General features: G+C 47.8%; 2 protein-coding genes across 11 annotated transcripts in view; one reads left to right on the forward strand and one right to left on the reverse strand.

Moving 5' to 3' along the window:
• Nucleotides 1-11,432, reverse strand: part of FER1L5 (fer-1 like family member 5) — a 57,470-nt gene extending 46,038 nt beyond the window's left edge. The window contains exons 1-6 of the mRNA XM_014468111.2: nucleotides 11,348-11,432; nucleotides 5,297-5,349; nucleotides 4,648-4,739; nucleotides 3,825-3,933; nucleotides 2,658-2,712; nucleotides 1,699-1,808 (exon numbers count right to left, since the gene is read on the reverse strand). Of these exons, the coding sequence (XP_014323597.1) occupies nucleotides 1,699-1,808; nucleotides 2,658-2,712; nucleotides 3,825-3,933; nucleotides 4,648-4,739; nucleotides 5,297-5,349; nucleotides 11,348-11,432 (504 nt within the window). The remainder of the gene's footprint in view (nucleotides 1-1,698; nucleotides 1,809-2,657; nucleotides 2,713-3,824; nucleotides 3,934-4,647; nucleotides 4,740-5,296; nucleotides 5,350-11,347) is intronic.
• Nucleotides 11,433-20,242: 8,810 nt separating this feature from the next.
• The window catches only part of KANSL3 (KAT8 regulatory NSL complex subunit 3), a 40,574-nt gene continuing 36,539 nt past the window's right edge, over nucleotides 20,243-24,277 (forward strand). For 3 of the 10 annotated variants that reach the window (XM_006102804.3, XM_023744123.1, XM_023744125.1), the window contains exons 1-2: nucleotides 20,243-20,339; nucleotides 21,203-21,467. In XM_006102804.3, coding sequence (XP_006102866.1) covers nucleotides 21,253-21,467 — 215 coding nt within the window. In that variant the 5' untranslated portion in view covers nucleotides 20,243-20,339; nucleotides 21,203-21,252. Of the gene's footprint in view, nucleotides 20,340-20,523; nucleotides 21,090-21,202; nucleotides 21,468-21,497; nucleotides 21,656-24,277 lie in introns of those variants that run through there. The other 7 variants (XM_023744126.1, XM_023744131.1, XM_023744128.1 and 4 more) reach the window with 5 other exon arrangements.

The raw sequence follows: 24,277 nt of genomic DNA on the forward strand, positions 1-24,277 counted from the left end.
GAGAGAGAGGATGGAGGGGGGAGGGAGGAAGAGAGAGAGGGGGGAGAGAGAGAGAGAGAGATCAATGCAAAAGAGAAACATTGATTGGTTGTCTCCCATCCATGCCCAGGCCAGGGATCTAACCCACAATCTGGGTTATGTGCCCTGCCCGGGAATCGAACTGGTGACTCCAGTGCATGGGACAATGCTCAACCAGCTGAGCCACACTGGCCAGGGCTGGTTTTTATTTATCTATGATCTTTTTAAGGAATTTAAAATTTTTAAGTTTCATGCAGTTGAATCTACAATCTGTGGTGTAATCTCTGCTTTTATGTACTTTACCAAGACTCAGTAAAGAGACTGTGACATCTGAGCCTAGAATGAGAAGCAGGGTGGATAGGAGCAACTTGGAGCCACATTAGATCCAGGCTGGCTGAGCCGGGGAGAGAGGCAATAACGATGGCAGTGGAGAGCAGGGCACAGTCTCGGGAGCTTGCCATCTGACTATAGGTAGTAAATAGCAAACAGGGCTCCCAGGCCAGGCTGTGGGTCCAATCATTCTCCATGAGGTCTCCTGTGTCTCCATCAACTCCAGAAGCCTTTCAGAGACTAACACGTCCGCAGCTACCTGAGCATCAGAGACAAGAGTGGACCAAACCAGGCTAACAGTCCTCATGCCAGCATCTTGTCCGTATCACTATGCCATAGGAAGGGGCGTGACACAGGCACACTGATATTCTTCTCTCCTGTGGTGAACTAGCCTGGTGAAAAGGATGGGGCCCACAGGCCGAGGGAAGGTATTCCAAAGGCAGCACGTGCAAAGGCCTGGAGGCTAGAGGGAGGCTTGAGATGGGGACTGTGAGCTGTCCAGGATGCTAGAGCAGGGTGGCAGGGCCAGGGGAGAGGGTAGCTTGGAGGGGCAGGCTGGTGATCTAGGACCTGGGAACCAGTGTAAGGAGTTTGGCTTTTGTCCTGGGGACATTGGGGTGTACTTATTTTTAAGGACATTTTTAAGCAGGTGGGTGGCAGATGAGAATGACATCTTTGAAAGACCACTTTGACTGAAGAATGGACAGGGGAGAGCTGGAAGCCTGGTGTTTGGCCCAGGGAAGCGATGGCTCAAGCCAAGGAATGGAAGTGGCGACAGAGAAGTAGGTTGGCCTTGGTCAGTGGCTGGACACAGGGAGTGGGGTGAGGAAGAAGAATAGTCAAGGTTGACTCCCAGCCTCCTGAGCAAGTGGCAGGCTGAGGGAGGCAATACCATGGCAGAAACGTTAGGTCACAGGCTTGAGACTGAAGGGAAGTTGGGGGTTGCAGAATTCACAGTAGAACCCATGGACCTTCCCACGGATCCACTCAAACTCCCTTCAACCTCTCCCAGTCAGCTCATTTGACCTTGGATGTGGCTAGCCTTATGTTGTCAAGAACCCCATGGGCTCCTGCAGGGCAGGGCCCAGGCTTTCTGCTCTGTCTCCCGGCACCTGCCAGGACCTGCTGGTGCACAGCCATCAGTGGCTCCTATTGCCCCACTGGGACTGTCTCCAGCTCCAGCTCTGTGCAGAAGTTCTCCAGAGTGGCCCCTGGATGAGCAGGGATGCAGTGAGAATCTGAGGACCTGCAGCCCAGTCTGAAGCTCCAACCCTCTGCCACAACCTTGTGGAGAATGGGGATAACTTGGGAACACCATGAGGTGTCATGCAAATTACATGGGCTTTCAACCTGAAAGTGCTGCGGCTTTGCGAACAGCTCCTTGTGCGCAGCGTAGCCGGGAACCATCAGCTTCTGCCTGGCTGCTTCTAGTGCAGTTACATCCAGGAGGTCTTCATTCCCTGGGGAAACACAGTCCAGGGTGAGTTCTCAGGGCTGGCTCAGGACATGAGGTATTTCCCCCATTTTATTATTCTATCCCCAAAGACTAGTTCCTGACTGAAATTATGGCCAAGACCCGATAGGGACACACATCTGCCCCAGAACATTCCATGGGCCCCCACCTAGCCTTAGTAACCCCGGGCCCCACTCTCCACACATGGGGGCTCTTGGAAATGGTCATCCTTAGCTCTCCCTGCAGCCCATTGAGGATGCATGTCTAGAGATGACAAATGGACATATTGAGGTGACAGATAGTGTTGTAAATGTTTCCCTCCACGTCCCGCGTGGTTCAGGGTTCAGGATCTGGAAGAGGAGCCGCACACAAATGAAAGAGAAGAGACAAGAGATAATTTGGAAATATTGGGGGGCCAGGTGGGTAAGTCCAACTCAAGAGGAAGGACTGGGATACACCCATAGCCCTTAGACAGGCAAGTTCCAGTAACACACAGACTATCTTATCAATAAGGATCTACATGATTATCTTATCAATAAGGATTTACATAACTATCTGGTGGGGAAGTTGCTTCAGCTACCATTATCTGGACTAACAGTGGGTGCACAGCTCTGACCTTTGCTAGGGCTTCAAAGGTCACCAGCCTTCTGGGTTCTCTGTCACACCTCCCTGCTAGTGAAGACAATAGGCGGTTTCCCACAAGATAGCCTCAGCTGAGTCTGGAGATCTGGCCTCTAGACCCTAACCTGGTCACAATCCTTTTGTAGGCCTCAAGGGTTGGGTCTTGAAGGTCCCAAAATGCCCATCCAGGCATAGCTTGGGGAAAGGCAGGGGGAAGCTCCATGACAAGCCATACCTGTCTTCTCAATGTCCCGGTTGGTCATATGGGCCACATGTAGGGTGATAGTGCACTACAAGGCAAAGACAAGGGAGCTGTACGCCAAACCATGCGATCCTTGCCAAGTCCCAGCACTGAAACCCAGCCCAGCCTGGTGGTTCATGCCCAGTTCTCCAGGGTGGAGTGGTGCTGACCACATTGCAATGCCACATCATGGGGCCTTGCGCAGTCTGGGGTGCAGGGAGGTTATAAACTGAGAAACGGAATAGGCACATGGACAATGGCCAGAGCATATAGGAAAACAGAACTCTGCCCCACAGTCTGCAGCACTCAGCCCAGGAAACCAAACCAGTATCTACGGTAACCAGCCCAGAAAGCCAGTATAAATCAGACTTACAGGAAGCCAAACCTCTAGCTCTAGCAACAATCCAGGAAGCAAACAATAGTGATCAGCCCCCAATGGCCAGGATTGATTAATAACTGCAACTGCCCTAATTTTTGTCCCCACTTCCCTCTTAGGACTAATAGGAGAAAGCCAAATGTGCACCCTAACCAATCACATAGGATGCCCAGCTTCTAGTGACGTCACTTACAGCGTTCCTAGGCCAACAACCTCCCATCCACACACACCAGGAGTCTCCCCTTTTTCTGCTATAGAGTTTCCCCTCTCCTCTGCCTGCCTTTGAGTCTCTGCCAAACCCACGTGATGGTGGCTGACTCCCATGCTATAGCCAGTTCTGAATACATAGCGTTTGCTGGTTCTCATCTGGTTGGTCTTCGTCTGTTTCCACATGGCTTAACCACCTCCTCTGTAAAGCCTTCCATGACCTCCAAGCAGAATCGTTCATCCCCTCTTGACCTCAGTGACCTCGCTCTCTTCACTCTTGTACACTGCGCTGGAGCACTGTGATTGTGAGTGGTGCCTACTCCACTAGACTGTGGGTTTCATTCACTATAGTATCCCAGGCCTAGCACAGTCGCAGACACCCAGCGGATGATCACAAATAGTCTAAATGGGTGGGCGGGCGAGTAGGGAAGTCAGGGAGAAGATGGCAGTGTGATGGGACCCCTGAGGGCAGGAAGCAGTCTCTGGATGAGGTCTCCGGGCCCCCTGCTGGAGCAGAGTAGCCCAGTTTCTCGGGTTGTCCCCAATCCGCCAACCACCCGTCCCGGGACCCAACTCACATCTGTGGGCTTCATGGAATGGTTGAGGAGGGTCAGGTCCTTCACAAAAAGAACTTTTCTTGGTTTTATCACCAAGGGCTTGAGCAGGATTGTGACCAAGCCAATGAACCTGGGGAGATAAGAGCAGGTACGGGAGCCTGAGCCAGGGGAAGGGGGTCCTTCCCTGTCCCAAGAGGACGTTATCTAGAGATGGGTTTCTCTCCTAGAGGCTGTGTTTTCCATAAGGGGCTGAAGGAAGAACACAGTGATGGGGAGCATCCATCAGAGGACACAGGATCTCGAGTCTCTGGGAATTGGCTTTGGGGCTCCCCAGGCATTGGGCACCCTAGTTACTGGCTCTGCCTGCCAAGCCCCTTCCCAGAAGCTCTGCTCCCACACTCGTCCTGAATGGGAACTATGCCAAATAACAGCTGATTGGACAACTGATTGGACTGGGGGTGGACACCGGACTGAAACTAGGCCAATTAGATTCTTTCTTGTAGAAAGATTGATCTAGGATACCATAGCTTCCATCTCAGTGGATGTCAGTCTCAGCTGAATGGGGCCTTGATGGGATAGACAGAGAGAAGCAGGGACTTGGGAGTCCCATGGCTTCAGAAGCGACAGACTGCTCCTGAGCTCCTAGGTTTCTAGTTCTAGTTGATCTTCACTCCTCGCCTCACTATCCTTCCAAAAGTCCCCCCCCCCCCACACACACACACACTTTTTGAAGTAGCTGGCTGGGGTGGGTTCTGGTCCGTGTGACTGAATTATGGATTAGGGACAGGAGACTTGCTGTAGCTTTGTTAGGGAGTCAGGCTCCTTGTGCCTCTCTCTATCTTACCTCTCTTTCTTTTCTGAGCACAAGTCCTGAAGGATGACTTGCAGGAAAGAGTCATTCTGTATGGGTTGGTTCCAGAGGTGCCAAATTAGGGTCTGTGGGAGGCACAGAGAAGTCAGCATCCCTTCTCTACCCTCCCCTTCCCATCCTTCTAGGACAACAGGCTGGCACTGTGTTTCCCTCAACCTGAGGACCCTCCCTCGAATCTAATTGCCTCAGAGGATGGCATTTGCTGCCTTTCACCAAGGTGCTGGGCATCCTCCCCGGGCCTCCATAGCTTGAACGGCAGTGTCGTGGGCATGTTAGTTAAGAGGTTTGGGGACCAAGGGGTAGTGGGAACGTGGATGGATGGAAAGTGAGCCGAGATCCTGCACAGAGAGCCTTGTCTCTGCTTCAGGTGTCTGGGGACATCAGGATGGCCAGGTTGGACAGGAAGGACTACACCACGGTCCATCCCTGGAGTGGGGAAGAAGGGCCAGAGCAGCTGGACAGATGTGGCTGCTGCAGCCCTCAGGCCTTCACAGCCTTGTCAGCTGAGGGGCTACTCCCAGGCCAAGATGCCCAGCCGTGGGAAACGCTGGTGAGGCTCCATGCCCTCTCCCTCACTACTGGGTGTCACTGCCTCCTCGGGGCTTGCCCTGGTATGTCTTACTTCGTTCCAGGTGGGGTTATTCCCTTCCCCCTCCGAAGTTTTCTTCTTGACATCTGCAAAGACACGAAGGGGTTGGTATTGGTGACAGGAAATATTTCAAAGTCTAGGTTCAAGTGGGGTAAAGAGAGGTGGGAAGCTCTAAAACACTTCAAGTCACCCTGGCAGTGTGGCTTAGTTGGTTGGAGGGTTGTCCTGTACACCAAAAAGTCACTGGTTTGATTCCCGGTCAGGGCACATATCTGGTTGCTGGTTGGATCCCTAGTCCAGCACATGTGGGAAGCAACCAATTGATGTTTCACTCTCACATCAATGTTTCTCTCTCTCCCCCTCTCCCTTCCTTTCTCTATAAAATTAATTAAAGCATGTCCTCAGGTGAGGATTAAAAAAACACACAAAAGATAAATCTTCAAGTCTGCAATGGCAGATGTGAAATGGCACTGATTCCTTCTTCCTCAGGGGGTTTCAGAATTTCTCGCTTTTTATAAGAGTGACATCGGCTCTGGTGACAGATAATGTTTTGTGTTTGTGTCTGTTTCTTCCTGAGTACATAGTTCCCAGCCATCTTGCAGCCAGGTGGGGCCATGTTCTGGCCAAAGGGGCATGGGAGGGACATTCACCACTGCCAGGCCTGGCTCCTAAAATCTCCCATGAGGCTCTCCATTCTCCTTCTCCCCACTGCCCAAATCCACACTCAGGACCTGCTGGCAGGGTGCTGCCAGGGGGACTTTGCAGCCACAGAGGCAAGCAGCTGGTCTCTAAACCACTCAGCAGAGCTGCCTGACAGCGCCATCCACACAGGGCTTGGTGTAAGCAAGAAATCAGCTTTTACTGTGTTCTGGCACTGAGATGTAAGGGTTTATTTATTCTCAGAGCAAGGCCTAGGGTAGCCAAAGAGATATCCCAAAACATTGATAATGGGTTAGAAGCTCTTTATCTGCTAAAATCCCCCCCTCCAGAAATATCTTTAACAAAGAGCAGTCTGTAGCCCTGCAAAGAAGCTCTAAATTGTTACATTACTTTGAGATTCTTCTCAAGGTGGAGGCGGGAGGGGGGCAGGGAGGAGAGACAGAAAGAGAGAGAGAGAAAGAGAAAGAGAGATAAATGGAAGGAATTGCATGCTTGACTCATGTCTCTCATAGAAAGTACTGTCCTTTGTTCTTGGCCCCAGTCTTCTCACTCCCCACATACCCTGGAAAACCTCATTTGCCTGTAGCTACCTTTCCATACTCTTCACCAATAGATGGTTCATTTTTCTTTTTCTTCTTCTTCCCCTTTTAATCCCAGATCTTTGCTATGAAGATACTAGTGGCCCAGTGCACGGATTTGTGCACATGGAAAGGAAATTAATTAGAAGGTGGCTGGCAGGGCAGGACTGGGCGAGATGGGCCAGACACACCCTGGAGCCAACATCCCGTGGTCCCTCCCTAGCCAGCCACACCTGGGGTGGCACTGCAGCTTGAAGGGCACCTGTGGAGTGAGCGGGGGTCCCTCCAGTAGGTGGGGTCCCTGGGCTGGCCTGCAGGGATTGGGCTGAAACCAGCTCTCTGACATCCCCCAAGGAGTCCTGGATGTGAGAGGGCAGTTCTCCGGTGATGCACCCCAGAATCTGGCTTCCTCCTCTCTGGCTCTGGAGTGTGTCACCCGAGAACCACCACTGCCAAGTCACTGCAGCTCAACAGCTCCTGTGTTGAGCGTCTGCCCCCTGGTGGTCAGTGTTCATCATACCTATGAGCCGGTCGGACGGTTGCTTAGCCTTTTATATATATAGATACTTAAACTCTTTCATTCTCTCTCATAAACCCTTTAACCCCCTCCTTCCCACCTTTCTTGGACTTTTTTCCCTTACCTATTAAAAATGGAGACAATAAAACTTCCCTTATTTGCCTCATGCATTTGTTGTGAGGAGCAAAAATCATTATATTTATGAAAATATAAATTTTTGTTGATTATAAAAGTAATTAATATTCTTGAGCAATTTTCCAAAGTTGTAGAAAGAATTGTTCATATATTATCTATTAAAGTCCTTACATTGGGACTTCCAGTACACACAATCTCGCCTTGTCCCACAACCACATTATAATTACAACTAAACTACAGAACAACCATCATTCAGAACTGCCTGAAATTGAGCTGAATGGAAGTCCTACAGATAAGGATATAAGGAAGCCACACCGAGACTGATCTTAAGGGCCAGAGACATGGAACAGGCTGGTCCCACACCCAAATGTAGCAGATAAAAACATGGAGAAATATCTTGGCTGTGGAGGTCCCCCCTGAGGAGTGAGGGGTCCCAGCCCCACACCAGGCCCCTCAGCTCAGGGTTCCAGTGCTGAGAAGAGAAATCCCCATAACTTCTGACTGTAAAAATCAGTGGGGATTGAAGCTGAGTGAGACAGAGGCTGCTGGAATCCATAGCATTCTTTTTTTTTTTCTCCAGAGAGGAAGGGAAAGCCAGAAACATCGATGAGAGAGAAACATCGATCAGCTGCCTCCTGCACACTCCCCACTGGGGATGCGCCCGCAACCAAGGTACATGCCCTTGACTGGAATTGAACCCGGGACCCTTGAGTCCGAAGGCTGACGCTCCATCCATTGAGCCAAACTGGTCAGGGCCCGTAGCGTTCCTCTTAAAGGGCCCATACACTGCCTTACTCTGACTCACTTCCTCTGACCTGGGGGCAGGGAGAAGTGGTAGGGTGGGACTAGCAGGCAGCAGCTTGAAAGGCACCAGAGACTTGTGGGGTGGAACTTAATTGTGGGGTATCAGGGGGCGAGCTGGAGGGGTAGCTTTCTCCCACACAGAAGTGCTGGCAGAGGCCTTTTCGATTGATGAGCCCTCCCCCCACAGAGCAGGCAGTTGCCCTATCTGAGACTTCATCAACCCTGTTAACTGTCTCCCTACACTGTCTCCCTACACACACACACACTGGTGATTCCCTGAGGCCCTACCCCACCCAACTTTCAGGCCACCCATGCTATTTCCAGTGGCTTTTCCACACAAATGGCCTTTCTTGGCTCATGCTTCAGATTTTCCTAAATTCTCTAAAACAAGCAGCATCTGGTCTCAGAGAGCCCTGTACCTCTAGCTAAGTGGCCCCAGGCCTGGCACTAGCAGCAGCCAGTCTTGGTTCCCAGCTTGGTCTCCCCTGGGTACCTCCAAGCCCAGCACAAGTGGCAGCCATTTGCAGATTGCTTTGTAGCTCATGCCAAGTGGCTCCATGCAGGACACAGGCAGTGGCTGACCTTGGCCTGCACATCCTGGGGGCCCAGAGCCAGCTCACCCAGTGGACAGCTTCAGATCACGTTGAAGCACCATCACCAACCACTTCCACAAGCAAGACACTCAAGGGGTGGACTCAGTGGGCACCAGAGTCCTGTTGAAATAAGTCTTGCTCTGTAGGGTGGACCCTGCACAGCTAATTCTGCAAGGTGGGTGGAAGTCGGTGGTCAGTAGTCACAGCCAGTCCTTGCAGCTGATCAGCCTGGGTAAATACCTTCCATTGACATGCCAATAGCAATCAGAGCTCAGCTACAAGAGGAGGGTGTACAACCCACACGGGGGCAGGGTGACCTCAAGTACTCAGCTTTGAGGAGGCTGTGCCACTGGACCCTAACAGACACCTACCATTAGGCCACTCTACCAAGCCTGGGCTATGTAGCAGCTCTACCTAATACATAAAAACAAACACCGGCGGCTGCCAAAATGAGGAGACAAAGAAACATGGCCCAAATGAAAGAACAGGAACAAAACTCCAGAAAAACAATTAGCTAAAATGGAGGCAAGCAATCTACTAGATGAAGAGTTCAAAACACTGGCCATAAGAATGCTCAATGAGAGGGAAGTAGGACTTCAACCTGGTGGCTGTGGTATTGGCTTCTGCTAAGATGACGGCCTGGCCCGGGGGTGGGGAGTGGGAGGGCAGAGTTGAAGGTGGTGGTGTTCGCTCTCCCTAAGAGCCGTCAGCCAGGACCGAGGTCGGTGGCACCAGCATCTTTTGGCTTCTGGGACAGCAATGGCAGCAGCATTCAGGGTCTAAATGGCTTCTAAGAAGTTGGGTGTGGATTTTCATGGGACTTTCAGTTACCTTGATGATGTCCCATTTCAAATAGAAGACAAATTCAAAACACCAGCTAAGGTGGGTCTACCTATTGGCTTCTCCCTGCCTGATGGTTTGCAGGTTGTCAGAGAAGTATAGTATGACTTCTCCTTGGACAAGAAAACCATTGAGTGGGCTGAAGATATTAAGAAAATTCAAGAAACCCAGCGGGAAGCAGGGTGTAAGGCTGAGGAAGCAGAAGCTAAAGTGAATTCTAAGAGTGGCCCCAGAGGGCGATAACAAAATGAGTTTCTCCAACACTCACAGTACAGCCACAATGCCACCCCCCCGTTAACCCCATCCTTGCCACCTCACAGCACAATAGCATCCCCCCCCAGACTTGGGTCAGCAGCAGTGCCACGAAACAAAGTCCTCAGCCCACCCCATACAAAGGCAGATGTCTAGCCTGCTCACTTTGAGTGTGAAGAAGATCCATTTGATAATCTCGAGTTAAAAACTAATGATGAGAAGGAAGAGCTGAGAAACATTCTGGTAGGAACCACTGGACCATTCTGGCTCAGTTACTGGACAGTAACTTGCCTAGAGATGGCTCTGGGTCTGTGTTACAGGATGAAGAAGATAAAAAAAAAATACGAACAATAAAATGGCAATAAATACATACCTACCAACAATTGAATCTAAAAAACAAGATAAACTAACAAGCAGAACAGAAACAGAATCATAGATACAGAGAATGTTTTGACAGTTGTCAGATGGGAGGGGTGTTGGGGGGGGATGGGTGAAAAAGGTGAAGAGATTAAGAAATACAAATTAGTTGTTACAGAATAGTCATGGGAATTAAAGCATAGGGAATACAGCCAATAATCTCTCTATATAAAACCCTAATATGCAAATAGACCAAACAGTGGAACAACCGAACAACTGGTTGCTATGACGTGCGCTGGCCACCAGAGGGCACACATGGAACACGGTGGGCAAGTGAGTGGGGACACCAGACCAAGGCAGGGCACCAGTTGCTGTCATTGGGATGAGCCTCTGTTGCTTACTGAAAATTCTTTGCTCCTGCGCAGCGGTCCCATCCTGCTGGGAGCGGGGCTGCAGGGGACCAGGGCCCGGGGGTGGGGGGTGGGGAGGGAAGGGGCTGGGTGGGGCACGGAGGATGGGCCAAGACCCGCCCCTGTGCCCACCGCAGCCTCGTGGCCCACAGTTCCTTTCAAGGTGCATGGATTCGTTCGCTGGGCCCCTAGTAGTATAACAACTATGTATGTTGTCAGATGGATGTGAGATTTATCAGGATGATCACTTATTAAGTATGTAATGTCTAATCACTGGGGTGTACACCTGAAACAAATACAATAATGTATGTCAACTGTAAATGAAAATAAAAAATGATTTTAAAAAATAAGATAAAATCCTCACGTTGATCCTATGAAGCAGGTACTTTTTTTTCTTTAAACTTGAGTTTGTGGCATAACCCTATTTCATAGAAGCTTGGGATCAATAATTTGAGAAAAGTATTAATCTTCTCTTTTTCCCATAACCATGCCCTAGTAAAAATGTCAGAATAAAAGAAATAATGGTAATAAAGATGATAAGTTATGAAAGAACTGGAGGGTGTCCACCTTAGCTTTCTTTTTCTGTTTTTGTTTTGTTTTGTTTTTTAATATATTTTATTGATTTTTTTACAGAGAAGAAGGGAGAGGGATAGAGAGTTAGAAACATCGATGAGAGAGATCGATGAGCTGCCTCCTGCACGCCCCCCACTGGGGATGTGCCCGCAACCAAGGTACATGCCCTTGACCGGAATCGAACCCGGGACCCTTCAGTCCGCAGGCCGACACTCTATCCACTGAGCCAAACCGGTTCGGCCACCTTAGCTTTCTGTCAGACAGAGCATCTTTCACATAATAGGGCACCAATAATCCTATTTTTTTCATTGAATACGTGTTGCCTCTTGGGTTACCTGTCTTCCATCCAGAATCCTGGTGCTTACCTCTGAAGTAGACAGACACACAGGGTCTGGGTGGGGGGGTTAGGGGCGGGTTAATCTTGGCCGACTCCACTACAACACGCAACATGTTGGCGACTTCTTTCCTCTGAAGCTTCCTTCTTCGAGCACCTTTGTCCAAAGCTTCCCCCAGGGCTTATGGGGCTCGTGGACCCCTGAGTCTGTTGCTTAGCAATAGAGGTGATGTCACAAAGGTGGATAGTTCCTGGTTCCGGGGAAGAATCAGGGGAATGAGAGGAGGGAGAAATCAGGGGATGAAGTCAGGGCTTGAGGTGACTAGGCCCCTAGCAACAAAACAATATGACTTTTCATTTCCTCTTTCTTTTCTTTATTCTTTTATTCTATCCTTCTGATTTCAAGATCAGAAATAAGGACACTGTTTTCTCTTTATACAAGCAAGTTACCTGCAGTGAACCGTTGCCAAGGTCTTACAATTTAGATGAGAAAATAAGAGAAGCGAGGCAATCTGAGCAAAGGGATAGGAAAGTAAAAGACTATTTCAGTCATGTTTTAGGAGAAGTCCTGCCTAATGTGTAAGCAAACATTTAGACCTTCTTTCATCTGAAGGAAACCTAAGTTCAGATATGAGTCTCTCTTTAACAAAGGAAATTAGGTCTTACGCCCTCTGGGTTTGTAACGTTAAGGAAAAGTCTCAATGCCATTGCAATTTTGACTGCTCTCAAGGCCTCTTGGCTGAGGACGGAGTTGTGTCATTTGCTCTTGTCTTCCACGTGAAGGCTTTTTCTGCTTGAACATTATATAAGTTACATCTTATCCAGTCGGTGATTAGTGTGAAAATTAATGCGTATTTAAAAATGCACATTAGTTGATGAAACCATTTGAGACTTTGCAGGTCTGAACGTGTCTTTATTCTGCCCTTGCATTTGATTGATAATCTGGCTGGGTGTATCAGTCAGGATGGACTCTGTAATGCTGAGGTAACAAACAAACAGACCCAAAACCTCAGTAGCTCAAAACAAGAAAGCTTTTTCTTTTTTTCTTTTAGAGCAGCATTACTAAGGTATAATTCACATACCATAAATTCTGTCTTTTATTTTTTATTTTTTAATTTGTTTTCTTTTGTAAATTCTGTCTTTTAAACTATATAATTCAGGCTTTTAGTATATTCACAAGGCTGTGCAATTATCACCACTAAATCTAGAACATTTCATCGCCCTGAAAAGAAACCTCATATCCATTAGCAGTCACTGCTCATTTCTCTCTGGAAACCATGAATCCACTTTTTGTCTCTATAGATGTGTTGAATCTGGACACTTCATATACATGGAATCATACAATATATAGTTATTTAAAATATTTTATTTTATTTTATTTTTTATTTTACTTTAAAATATATATATTTTATTGATTTTTTACAGAGAGGAAGGGAGAGAGAGAGAGAGTTAGAAACATCGATGAGAAAGAAACATCGATCAGCTGCCTCCTGCACATCTCCTACTGGGGATGTGCCCGCAACCCAGGTACATGCCCTTGACCGGAATCGAACCTGGGACCTTTCAGTCCGCAGGCCGACGCTCTATCCACTGAGTCAAACCGGTTTCGGCTAAAATAATTTTAATTGGTTTCAGGGAGAGAGAGAGAGAGAGAGAGAGAGAGAGAGAGAGAGAATGAACTTCTTGTTCCACTTCTTTATGCATTCATTGGTTGCTTCTTGTATGTGCCCTGATTGGAGAGCGACCACAACCTTGCATATCCAGACAACGCTCTAACCAACTGAGCTACCTGGCGAGGGCTACAATATGCGGTCTTTGTGACTGGCATAATGTTTTCAGTGTTCATCCATGTTGTAACATGTACCAGCATTTCATTCCTTTTTATGGCTTAATAAATCCATTGTATAAATATACCACATTTTGTTTATCCATTCATCTGCTGATGGACATTTAGGCAGTTAACAATTTTTGGTTATTATTAGTAATGCTGCCCTGAACATTTGTATACTTGGATATATGTTTTCAATTATTTTGAGCACAAACCTAGGAGTGGAATTGCTGGGTCATATGGTAACTCTATGTTTAACTTTTTGAGGCATTGCCAAAGTGTTTTTCAAAGTGGCTGTACATTCTACAACCCAACCAGCAACGTATGAGGATTTTTTAAAAAATATATTTTATTGATTTTTTTTAATATATATTTTATTGATTTTTTACAGAGAGGAAGGGAGAGAGATAGAGAGCTAGAAACATCGATGAGAGAGAAACATCGATCTGCTGCCTCCTGCACATCTCCTACTGGGGATGTGCCTGCAACCCAGGTACATGCCCTTGACCGGAATCGAACCTGGGACCTTTCAGTCCATAGGCCGACGCTCTATCCACTGAGCCAAACCAGTTAGGGCCGTATGAGGATTTCTAAAAAATGTATGGGCATTCTTCCCCTCCCCTCCCCCAATTTTTTTTAAAAAATTGCTTTTATTCAGAGGAAGGGGGAGAAAGAGAGAGAGAGAAACATTGGTCGGCTGCCTCCCACTTGCACCCTAACTGGGAACCAAACCTGCCACCCTTCGGTGCATGGGATAATGCTCCAACCAACTGAGCCACACTGGCCAGGGCCATATGAGGATTTTAATTTCTCCACGTACTTGCCAATACTTTTTATCATTTTTTGTTGTTGTTGAAGATGATTTTTTAGCCATTTTAGTGTATGTGAAGCGGTAAAGATTTATTTTTCATCTTGAACTATGTTTCACGTTGGTGTCAACCAATTCATCAATCATTAATCAGTCAACACAGGAAACATCCACTATATCCTGAGCTATGTTCTATGAAGGACACAAAGAATCCCTGACTTTGAGGATTTATGCTCTCCTTATAAAACAAAGAGTAAAGTTAACACACAGTCTACAGTCATACCAAAATTCTTTTTTCTTAAATTATTGATTTGCATGAGACAGAAACATTGATTTGTTGTTCCACCTATTTATGCATTCATTGGCTGATTCTTGTATAGGCCCTGCGCAGGGATGGAACCTGCAACCTTGTCATACTGGGACGACACTCTAACCAACTGAGCTACCCAGCTGGGGCCGGTGCCACCGTTCTTACTGGAACATCTAGGGCCCTGCAGGCTCTGGTCTAAGTCTGTCTCTCCAACTTCGTCTCTCGCCACTCCTCCACTCACTGACCACTGCTTCCAAGCTACCCTGTCCTCACCTTTTGTTGTTGTTGTTGTTATCAAGCTCCTTTGTTCCTCAGAGCCTTTGTCTTTGCTGTTCTGCTCCTGGAGAGCTTTTCTCACAGCTTCTACCCTGTCACTCATTCTCCTCTTTTGGTTTCAGCCTCAATGTCACCTTCACAGGGACATCTTCCCCATCACCCAAGCCAAGACTGCATTACTGTCTCACTCTCTTTCATTACCTAGTACTTTTCCTTATTGCCATAGGAGTTGTGAGGGATTAAATGCCTAGGTTCTGGAGCCATGCTGTCTGGTACCAGTTCTGCCTTTGATACTAACTAGCTGTGTGACCTTGGGAAAGATACTTTACCTCTCTGGACATGACTAATAGAACCTCTGCACTGCCTAACTCCACTCCCACCCCCACCTTTCCTCTAGACCAGTGATGGCGAACCTATGACACGCGTGTCAGAGGTGACACGCGAACTCATTTTTTTGGTTGATTTTTCTTTGTTAAATGGCATTTAAATATATAAAATAAATATCAAAAATATAAGTCTTTGTTTTACTATGGTTGCAAATATCAAAAAATTTCTATATGTGACACGGCACCAGAGTTAAGTTAGGGTTTTTCAAAATGCTGACACGCCGAGCTCAAAAGGTTCGCCATCACTGGTCTAGACACTCAGGATTCCTTGTGGCATTGCACAGGCATCTGTCTGGAGCACTGTGTCTCTTCCTTTGGGCTACGCTATTTCCATCAGCACTACAAGTCATTAGTCTCATTCCTGCCCTGGTAGGGGACCAAAATTAACCAATCCACTAATCACCCCAAAATGACTGGACTTGACCCCTGATTGTGTTTTCCATCCCAGGGACATCTGCGTTTGACTCTAGCCCAGGGTTGGTATGTGAGTGTGTGAATGTAGGGGTGGGTGATGAATCAAATCCCCCAGGGGCCAGTGAGGCTGCCCAGAGGGCGGGCATATGCTGACCCCATGCCTGCCACACCAGGTGGCCCAGTGCTGCCACAGACTCCAATTTTTTTCAAGAGAATCCAGAAATCTTGATTTTTACATGAAATCTCCCAAATTTAAAATGTTTGCAACTAAATGAAAATTTAAGATAGTAAGGTGAAGGCTAAAGGAAATGGTGTTGGGTTGCACTTGGCGCATTTGCTAGCTCTGTATGGGCCCTTACCAGCCTTTCCAGCCCTTCTGCAATGGCCTGGTCCTTCAGAGCCCAGCCTCAGGTGGCTTCCCTTCATGACCACCCCAACCCCCTCATCAGGAAATCTCAGGAAATCTTTCTTCTTTTGGAACATTCTAGGGTCCCTCACAGTAACTATTTGTGTTCTTGCCAAGTGCCGTTATTATCCCGTTTCAACATCACTCTGGATAAATGTTTCTTTTATTTTTCTTTTCTTTATTCTTTTTTTCCAGTTTTTAAGAAAAACTATTTTAAATATAATAATGTTACATGCAATAAACCTTATTATTTCAAGAAAAACGATCTTAAATATAATAATGTTACATGCAATAAACATTAACATCTCAAGAAAAATGATTTTAAATATGTTACATGCAATAAACACCAATTATTCAAGAAAAATTATCTTACATATAATAATATTACATGCAATAAACATTAATATTTCAAAAACAAAAGGATTTTAAGTATAATAATACTAGAGGCCTGGTGCACTGGCGGCAGGGTGGGGGCGGGGGGGAGGGAGGGGTCCCTCAGCCCAGCCTGGGCCCTCTCTCAGTCTGGGATCCCTCAGGGGATGTCCGCCTGCCGGCTTAGGCCCACTCCCCACAGCCGGCAGTCAGACATCCCCAGGGGGTCCTTAGCACTGCCATGGAGGCTGGAGAGGCACCCACCACCGCTGCTGCACTCGCCAGCATGAGCCCGGCTTCTGGCTGAGCAGTGCTCGCCCTGTGGGAGCACACTGATCACCAGGGGCAGCTCCTGCATTGAGTGTCTGCCTCCTGGTGTCAGTGTGTGTCATAGCGACCGGTAGTTCCGCCGTTTGGTTGATTTGCATATTAGGGTTTTATTATATAGGATTACCAAAACTGTACTAACATAGTATGATATCACAAAAGTTGTAGGAAATATTAAAAATCTGCAAATAACAGGATTACTTTTTTTTTTTTATAGAATTTCCCCCCCCCCCCCCCCCCCGCCGGCTCTATTTTTGTTCATCAGTTTATGTTATTCATTATATTCCACAAATGAGTGAGATCATATGATATTTATCTTTCTCTGAGTAGCTTATTTCGCTTAGCATGGTGCTTTTAAAGTCTATTTTGTCGAATATGAGTATTGCTACTCCAGCTTTTTTTTCTTTTCTATTTGCATGAAAAAATTTTTCCCATCCCTTCACTTTCATCCTGTATGCGTCTTTTGTTTTGAGGTGGGTCTCTTGTAGACAGCATATAGTTGGTTCATGTTTTTGTATCCATTCAGCTACTCTGCACCTTTTGATTGGAGCATTTAATCTATTTACATTTAGGGTTATTATTAAGAGGTACTTATTTATAGCCATTTTAATTCTGTATGGCTAGGTTTCTCTCTCTGTTTCTTCTTCTCAGCAATCCCTTACAGCAATCCCTTTAGCATTTCTTGTAATGCTGGCTTGGTGGTGATGAACTTCTTTAGCCTTTTTTTTTTTTTTTTTTTTTTTTTTTTGTCTGGGAAGCCCTTTATTTGACCGTCTATTTTAAATGATAGCCTTGCTGGATATAGTAATCTTGGTCTCAGATCCTTGCTTTCCATTACCTTGAGTACTTCATGCCATTCCCTCTGGCCTGTAGAGTTTCTGATGAGAAATCAGGTGTCAGCCTTATGGGAACTCCTTTGTAGGTAACAGTTTTCTCTTGCTGCCTTTAAGATTCTCTCTGTCTTTAACTTTTGGCATTTTAATTATGATGTGTCTGGGTGTGGATCTGTTTGGGTTCTTCTTGTTTGGGGTTCTCTGTGCCTCCTGAACTTGTGTGAGTTTTTCCTTTACCAGGTTAGGGAAGTTTTCTACCATTATTTCTTCAAACACCTTCACTATTCCTTTCTCCCTTTCTGCCTCTTCTGGCACACCTACTATTCTAATATTGTTGCGTTTCACATTGTCCCACAGCTCCCTTAAGCTGTCCTCCTATTTTTTAATTGTTTTTTCTTTTTCATTCTCTAATTGAGTGATATTTTCAACTCTGTCTTCTAATTCACTGATTTGATCCTCAGCTTCCCCTAACCTGCTGTGTATTCCTTCTAATGTGTTCTTTATTTGTGTTATGTCATTCTTTATCTCAGACTGTTCTTTTTTCATAGTTACTATATCTTTTTTCATAATGTTGAGCATTTTTAACATCATTACTCTGAACTCTGTTTCAGATAAATTTATTATCTCTGGTTCATTTATCTCTTCTTCTGGAGAATTCGCTAGTTCTTTCATTTGGGGGTTGTTTGTCTCCTCATTTTGGGTGTCTGTTTGGGTTTGTGACTGTGTATTAGGTAGATCCTCTACACTTCTCAATCTCTAGTGCAGGACAGTGTTAAAAGCTGTTTTTGACTAATTGGATCAGGCAAAGCCCAAAGCCTCCAGAGATGAGGCCCAGAAATCAGGATTTTAAAAAGATTCCCAGTTGATTCTAATGTGCAGCCAAGGTTGAGAACCACTGCTCCAGAGACTGCCTCTGCCTACAGACTAATAGGATTCCGACTAGAATCGTCCTCAGGTGTGGCAAGAGTTTTTTCAACAGGGTGTTCAACAGGGTGGGGCAGTTGCTTCTGCCTGGAGGCTACTTGTTATTTTTAATCTCTTAATCGGCCTCAGGGCAAGGTGTTAACTGTCTTGCCCCCAGGCAAGGCAGATGTCTATCCCCCCAGGAAAGGCAGATGTCTATCCCCCAGGCAAGGCAGATGTATATGTGGGAAAGATGTCCTCCGCTGTGTGAGGGAATGACTGAGCCGAGGAGACTTGGGGTGTCTGTCTTCTGAGCTCTGTCCCCGGAGTCCTCAGTGCTGGCTTCTGCTCTCACAGCTCCAGTCCACTTCACCCTCCCTCTGCCAGAGCACAAGGTGGGTGGTTCCACAGGGAATGTTTGTGCCTTGGCCCTTGAATGGGGTGCCTGAACTTTCAGCTGCCACTCCCTGGCAGACAGCACCCCACTGCTTTTCACAGCTTGACGTTATGTGGGTACTCTCCTTAGTTTGGTGCTCTCTGCTGGGCAGCCCAGCTCCGGGATTAGATCCCAGAGTTCTCAGTGGCACCCCCCCCCGCCCCCCCACACACACACCCCGAGCTGAGATATCTCTCTGGGACTTCAGTTGCCGTCTGTGGGTCACGCCTCTGCCCCTCCTACCAGTCTCTATGCCAGCTCCACCTTCGGTCCTTGGATATCAGGGTTCTCTCCTGTGAGTTTTCCGTTGATTATTCAGGAAGCCTTCTCGTATTTCAGTTGTAATTCCAGCTTGTTCCTGGGAGCATGTCCGTGTAGCATCCTCCTTACTCTGCCGCCATTTTTAATCTTGCCACAAGCAGTACCCTTTTTCTTTATTCTTAATAGACTTTATTTTTGTTGTTAATCCTTATTCAGTTTCCATTACTTTTTCAGAGAGAATGGAAGAGAGGAGGGGGAGAGAAGGAGAGAAAGAGAGAGAGGGAGAGGAACAATGTGAAAGAGACACATAGATGGATTGTCTCCCGCTTGGCCAGGCAACCAACCGCAACCCAAGTATTTGCCCTTGACGGGGAATCAAACTCCTGACCCTTCTGTGCCTGGGCTGACGCTCCAACCACTGAGCCACACTGGCCAGGGTTTGATGGACCACATGCGGCTCTTCCACAAAATACCACCTGCTGGCGCACACGTACAGTGCAATTGAAACTTTGTGGCCCATGCGCAGAAGTCGGTTTTCGGAAAGGAGACAGACGAAACAAGTATACAAGACGAGTGTGGATGGGAGAGTTGGAATGGGGTTGACCTCAGCGAACGTACCTCAATCAGATTGAGGACGTTTTTAGCAAAGGCCAGTTTAGGAGTACCCTAATTAAGTTAATAACAATGTACCTACCTATATAGTTTAAGTTTAAAAAGCTTGGCTCTCAAAAGAAATTTCAATTGTTGTACTGTTGATATTTGGCTCTGTTGACTAATGAGTTTGCCGACCACTGGACTAGGCTCACAGCAACTTTTTACCTTTCTATTTGTTTTTCTTGTGATTGTTTCTTCTTTTTAAAAACATATTTTTAAATTGATTTCAGAGAGGAAGGGAGAGGAAGAGAGAGATAAAAACCTCAGTGCTGAGAAAGCATCTTTGATCGGCTGCCTCCTGCACGCCCCACTGGGGATCGAGCCCACCACCCAGGCATGTGCCCTGACGGTGAAGGGAACCGTGACCTCCTGAGCCGCACCGGCCAGGCATGGTTGTTTCTTAAGAGTACAATTCCTGGAGCACATGCAGGGGGCCTGCTCTGGCAGCGGTGAGGGGCGAAGGGACATGGGGTGCGGGCAGCAGGATTGGGGCTGCAAGAGCCAGCCAGCATCCTCCTTGGCCCTCGCGCTCCCACTGAAAACGCAGGCGGCCTGTCCAGGACTGGGCGCTGACCTGCCTCGGAGATCCGATCCGGAGATCCGCGCATTGCAGGCTCTCCGCTTCCCGCCTTTGTGGCGCACAGTCATCCACTCCGGGTTTTCCCGCTCCCCGATCCTCTCTCTCAGGCTATAATCCGTTTCCGCGTTTTGCTCGGAGCCCGGAGAGCCGAGCTGCGGGGCGGTAACGCGCACGCGCCCTGGGAGCCGCCCGGGCCTAGCGCGCGGCCCGCGGATTGCGGGTGAGGGAGGTAAGACCGCCGGTGTGGCGGGCCTTGTGGGTCGCGGCCCGGGGCGGGGCAGGCGGGGGCCCAGCGAGGGCCTCGGGGCTCCCTGGCATTCGGGGACCCGGGGCTGGATCCCGGGCCGGGGCGGCCGGTCGTGTGGGGGCCACCGGGCCGGGCGGGTGCGAGGCGGCGCCTCCTGGTCGCGAACTCTCGGTGACCTTGGCCTAGTCGCTCCCTCCCCTCAGCACCCGCGTCTTCTTCGGCGAAGTGCGAGCGATAAGCCCCGCCTACTGCACGGGGGGTTTGGAGGTTCCGGGGCGAGACCCCGGGCCGGGGGCGGCCGCTGTCCCGGGCGGTTTGCGGGGCCCGCCCACCCGGGCATGGACGAGGTCCTCCTGGGGTGGCATTTTGTTACGGGCTTCGCGAAGGAGCCCTCATTTGTTCGTTTAAAAACGCCAAAGTATTAGGAAGTTGTTGCAAAACTTTTACTTAACATAAAGCAGACTTCAGGCCTCCCTGAGGCCCGTGCCGCCTGCCCCGCTGGAGCGGGTGCCTGGGAGCTCGGGCCGGCGTGGCTCGGGGAGAACGAACCCCTGTGACCGTGCTGTTCGCCGCGGCCCTTCCGAGCGGAGGCGCCGGCCGAGCAAGTCCGCGTCTGTCGGAGGGAGCTGTGCGCCCGCGCCGCCCCGGCCTCCTGCGCACGGAGACTGCGCGGAGCCTCGCGGTGCCGGAGCCTCCCGAGGGCGGAGTGGGACCCAGGACGCTCCCGTGGTGGTGAGGGAGCGCAGGGCCCTGGCGTCTCGGTTGTGACAAAAGTCAGGAGCCTGCGGGATGCTCCCGGTCGGGAGAGGGGTGGCCTGCCTGCACTGACACCCTTTCCGCCGCAGGTGGCCGGCATGCAGACAGCTGCCCTCTGACCGGCCGCCCCTCCACGGACATGGCCCACCGGGGCGTGGAGAGGGACTTCCAGTCTTCGGCGCGGCGCATGGGCACCTCCCTGCTCTTCCAGCTGTCGGTGCACGAACGGGAGCTGGACCTGGTCTTTCTGGATCATAGCTATGCCAAGCCATGGAGTGCCCACCCAGATGCCAGTAGTGCCCGGCCCACGCGCATGCTCTTTGTTACTCCCCGGAGGCAGCATGAAAGTACCATGTGAGTTTGGGCTCCTCTCCGAAGGGCTGCGGTGGCCCTCGCTGGGCAGTGGTCAGATGGATTAAAGAGGACTTTACTCTGGGGGTTAGGGGGGCGGGGCTCGGATATCAGGCCTGTATGGACATCGGCATTCAAGACATCTGCCAGGAAAGCAAGATGTTCCAGAGAAAGTAAACAGCCTGTTCCATGTAGGTACTAGGACTTGTATGGAAAGAGGAAATGGAAGAGGATTATCTAACGGATGAAGAATAGGGCAGTTGACTTAAAAAGTGCCACACAGGATTAGACTCATTCCTTTAGCCCAGTGTGCTGGCTCGCCCAAACACTGGCAGCAATAAACTTTTCCTGGCTTCACCCAAAAAGTTTAGCAGGAGTCTGTTCCCAAGACCTTGCTTTCTCCCTTAGCTTGTTTCAGAACTGTCACCCATGGGTGATCTAAACCCTTGTTAGGTCTGGTTGTATTTTCAGCTGGACTAATTAGAGGATAAGGAATTTTTGAAAAAATATTTTTATTGATTTCAGAGAGGAAGGGAAAGGGAGAGAGAGAGAGAGGAACATCAGTGATGAGAGAGAATTATTGATGGACTTTCTCCTGCATGCCCCCAGCGTGCCCCCTCCTGGGGATGTGCCCTTGACCGGAATCGAACCCGGACCCATCAGTCCACAGGCCTATGCTCTATCCACTGAGCCAATCCAGCTAGGGCAGAAATTTTTTTCATAAATTTAGTATGTAATAGGTGATATAGTTACCTTTGGCTTAAATAAACCTATTTAGCAATTCTTTTGAGCTTTAAGGTGTTCTAACTATATTTTAAGATTTGTTGATCTATTTTGATGACCAAATCACACCCTTAGTAATCTTATAAACTGTTTTGGGGAGGAGCTTTTATTTGTATGTTTTTAATTTTATTTATTGATTTTAGAGGGGTGAGGAAGGGAGAGAGAGAAACATTGATTCCACTTATTGCATCCATTGGTTGATTTTTGTGAGCGCCCTGACCAAACTAGCAACCTTGGCACTTTAGGACAATGCTGTGACCAACTGAGCTACCCGGCAGCCAGGGCTTTGTTTGTTTGTTTTAATCTGACCTAATGTCTAATCTTTCCTTTAGCAACGGTTTTAGGTTTGTTGGGGAATAGAGATCTTATATTTTGCTTCTTTAGATCCCCCATTGAGCCTTAATGAGCTAGAGTTACTATGATATGTGTTTTAAACACATACAGAATAGTGGTTTTTATTTCATTTCCTAAGGATGGCAGCATTTTGTTGGCTTTTTTTGTTGTACGGGGCACAGGATCTCTGACTTTAGGGAATTATTCAGCATAATCTTGATGCCTCTGGCTTGGGGCAGAACTCATGAGCTCCTTTATGTAGAACTTAACATTTTTTCCTGTTTTCTAGTTATGTAATAGCTTCTTGCTAACATTGAAACTCCCCTGTTTGTATCTTGTATTTTTTTTAAAGTGCGGTTCTGTAGACTTGGCTATTTCAGTCCTTAGAAAATTATTTCCTCTTATAAACCATCTCCATATATATAGCCCTTGCAAGTGGGAGTTGGCACGTTCTGTGAACTCACTTTAGGCCATTGTGTCTGAAGTATGGTTGCAATGGGGATGTAAGTGGGAGCTAGGGGAGAAGTTGGATTTATATTTTTAAAAGGTCACTGAATTTTTGCTAGGAGGCCATTGCAGTAGAGGGGGCCAGAGGTCATGATAACTTGGATAGGGGCAGCAATAGTACAGATGGAGAAAAATGGATGGCTTTGAGATTTTGTAGGTAGAGTGGACAGGACCTGCTGTGCTGAATTGGAAAGGAACCAGGGTTAAGGCCTAAGGCGATATTAAGATGACTTTTAGATTTCTGGCTTGAGCAGCTGGGTGGTGCCCTGAGTTGGGGAAGCTCAGGGAGGATATGTTGGAATGATGAAATCAAGAGTTCTTTATGAGGCACACAGGTCTAAGTGCCTGGTCCAAAGAAGATAATCAGCTCTTTCACCCGCCACCCAATCTAGCTGCACATGATTTCTCTTCATTTCAGAATGATGTAATTATCCCAGCCATTGGGAATGGATGCAGTAAAATCAACGTCAGAAAGTGAAAGTGATGTTTGGTAGACAGCCACAGACCAGTTTGATTGGCATAGTATTTGGGGTGACAGTTGGTGCAGTGAAGGACCCTATGGTACTAGGATTTCATTAACATTTTAAAATATGAAAGATTCTTCAGTCCAGCCTGCAAGGCTGAGTGATTTAGTGTTGACCTATGAACCAGGAGGTCACGGTTCGATTCCCGGTCAGGGCACATGCCTGGGTTGTGGGTTTGATCCCTGGTATAGGGCGTGCAGGAGGCAGCCGATCAATGATTCTCTCTCATCATTGATGTTTCTGTCTCTCTCTTCCTCTCCCTTCCTCTCTGAAATCAATTAAAAAAAAAAAAAAAGAGGACACTTCAATAAAGTACAAGAAAACTGAAAAAAAGAGTATCTTAAAAAAATATATATATATATATATATAAACACATATAAATATAAAAATAAAATATGAAAGATTCTTCAGATGTCCATTTCTATTTGTTTCTGTTCTAGGTCCTTTTCACAGTGAGTTAAATAGCTGAGGTCTCTACATTCCAAGTGATCTGTCTTAGACAGTCATGGGCTTTTACAGCATATAGTTACTACCAGTTGACTTGCTAGTGAAGGGGAAAGTTTGTATGAATAGTTAAAACCCAGATCAGTACCGTCCAACAGAACTTCCTGCAGTGATAGAAATGCTCAGTACCTGTGCATCCGATATGGTAGCCACCAGCCATAT

This window comes from Myotis lucifugus, unplaced genomic scaffold (assembly GCF_000147115.1).
Source record: "Myotis lucifugus unplaced genomic scaffold, Myoluc2.0 scaffold_430, whole genome shotgun sequence".
Lineage (NCBI taxonomy): Eukaryota > Metazoa > Chordata > Mammalia > Chiroptera > Vespertilionidae > Myotis > Myotis lucifugus.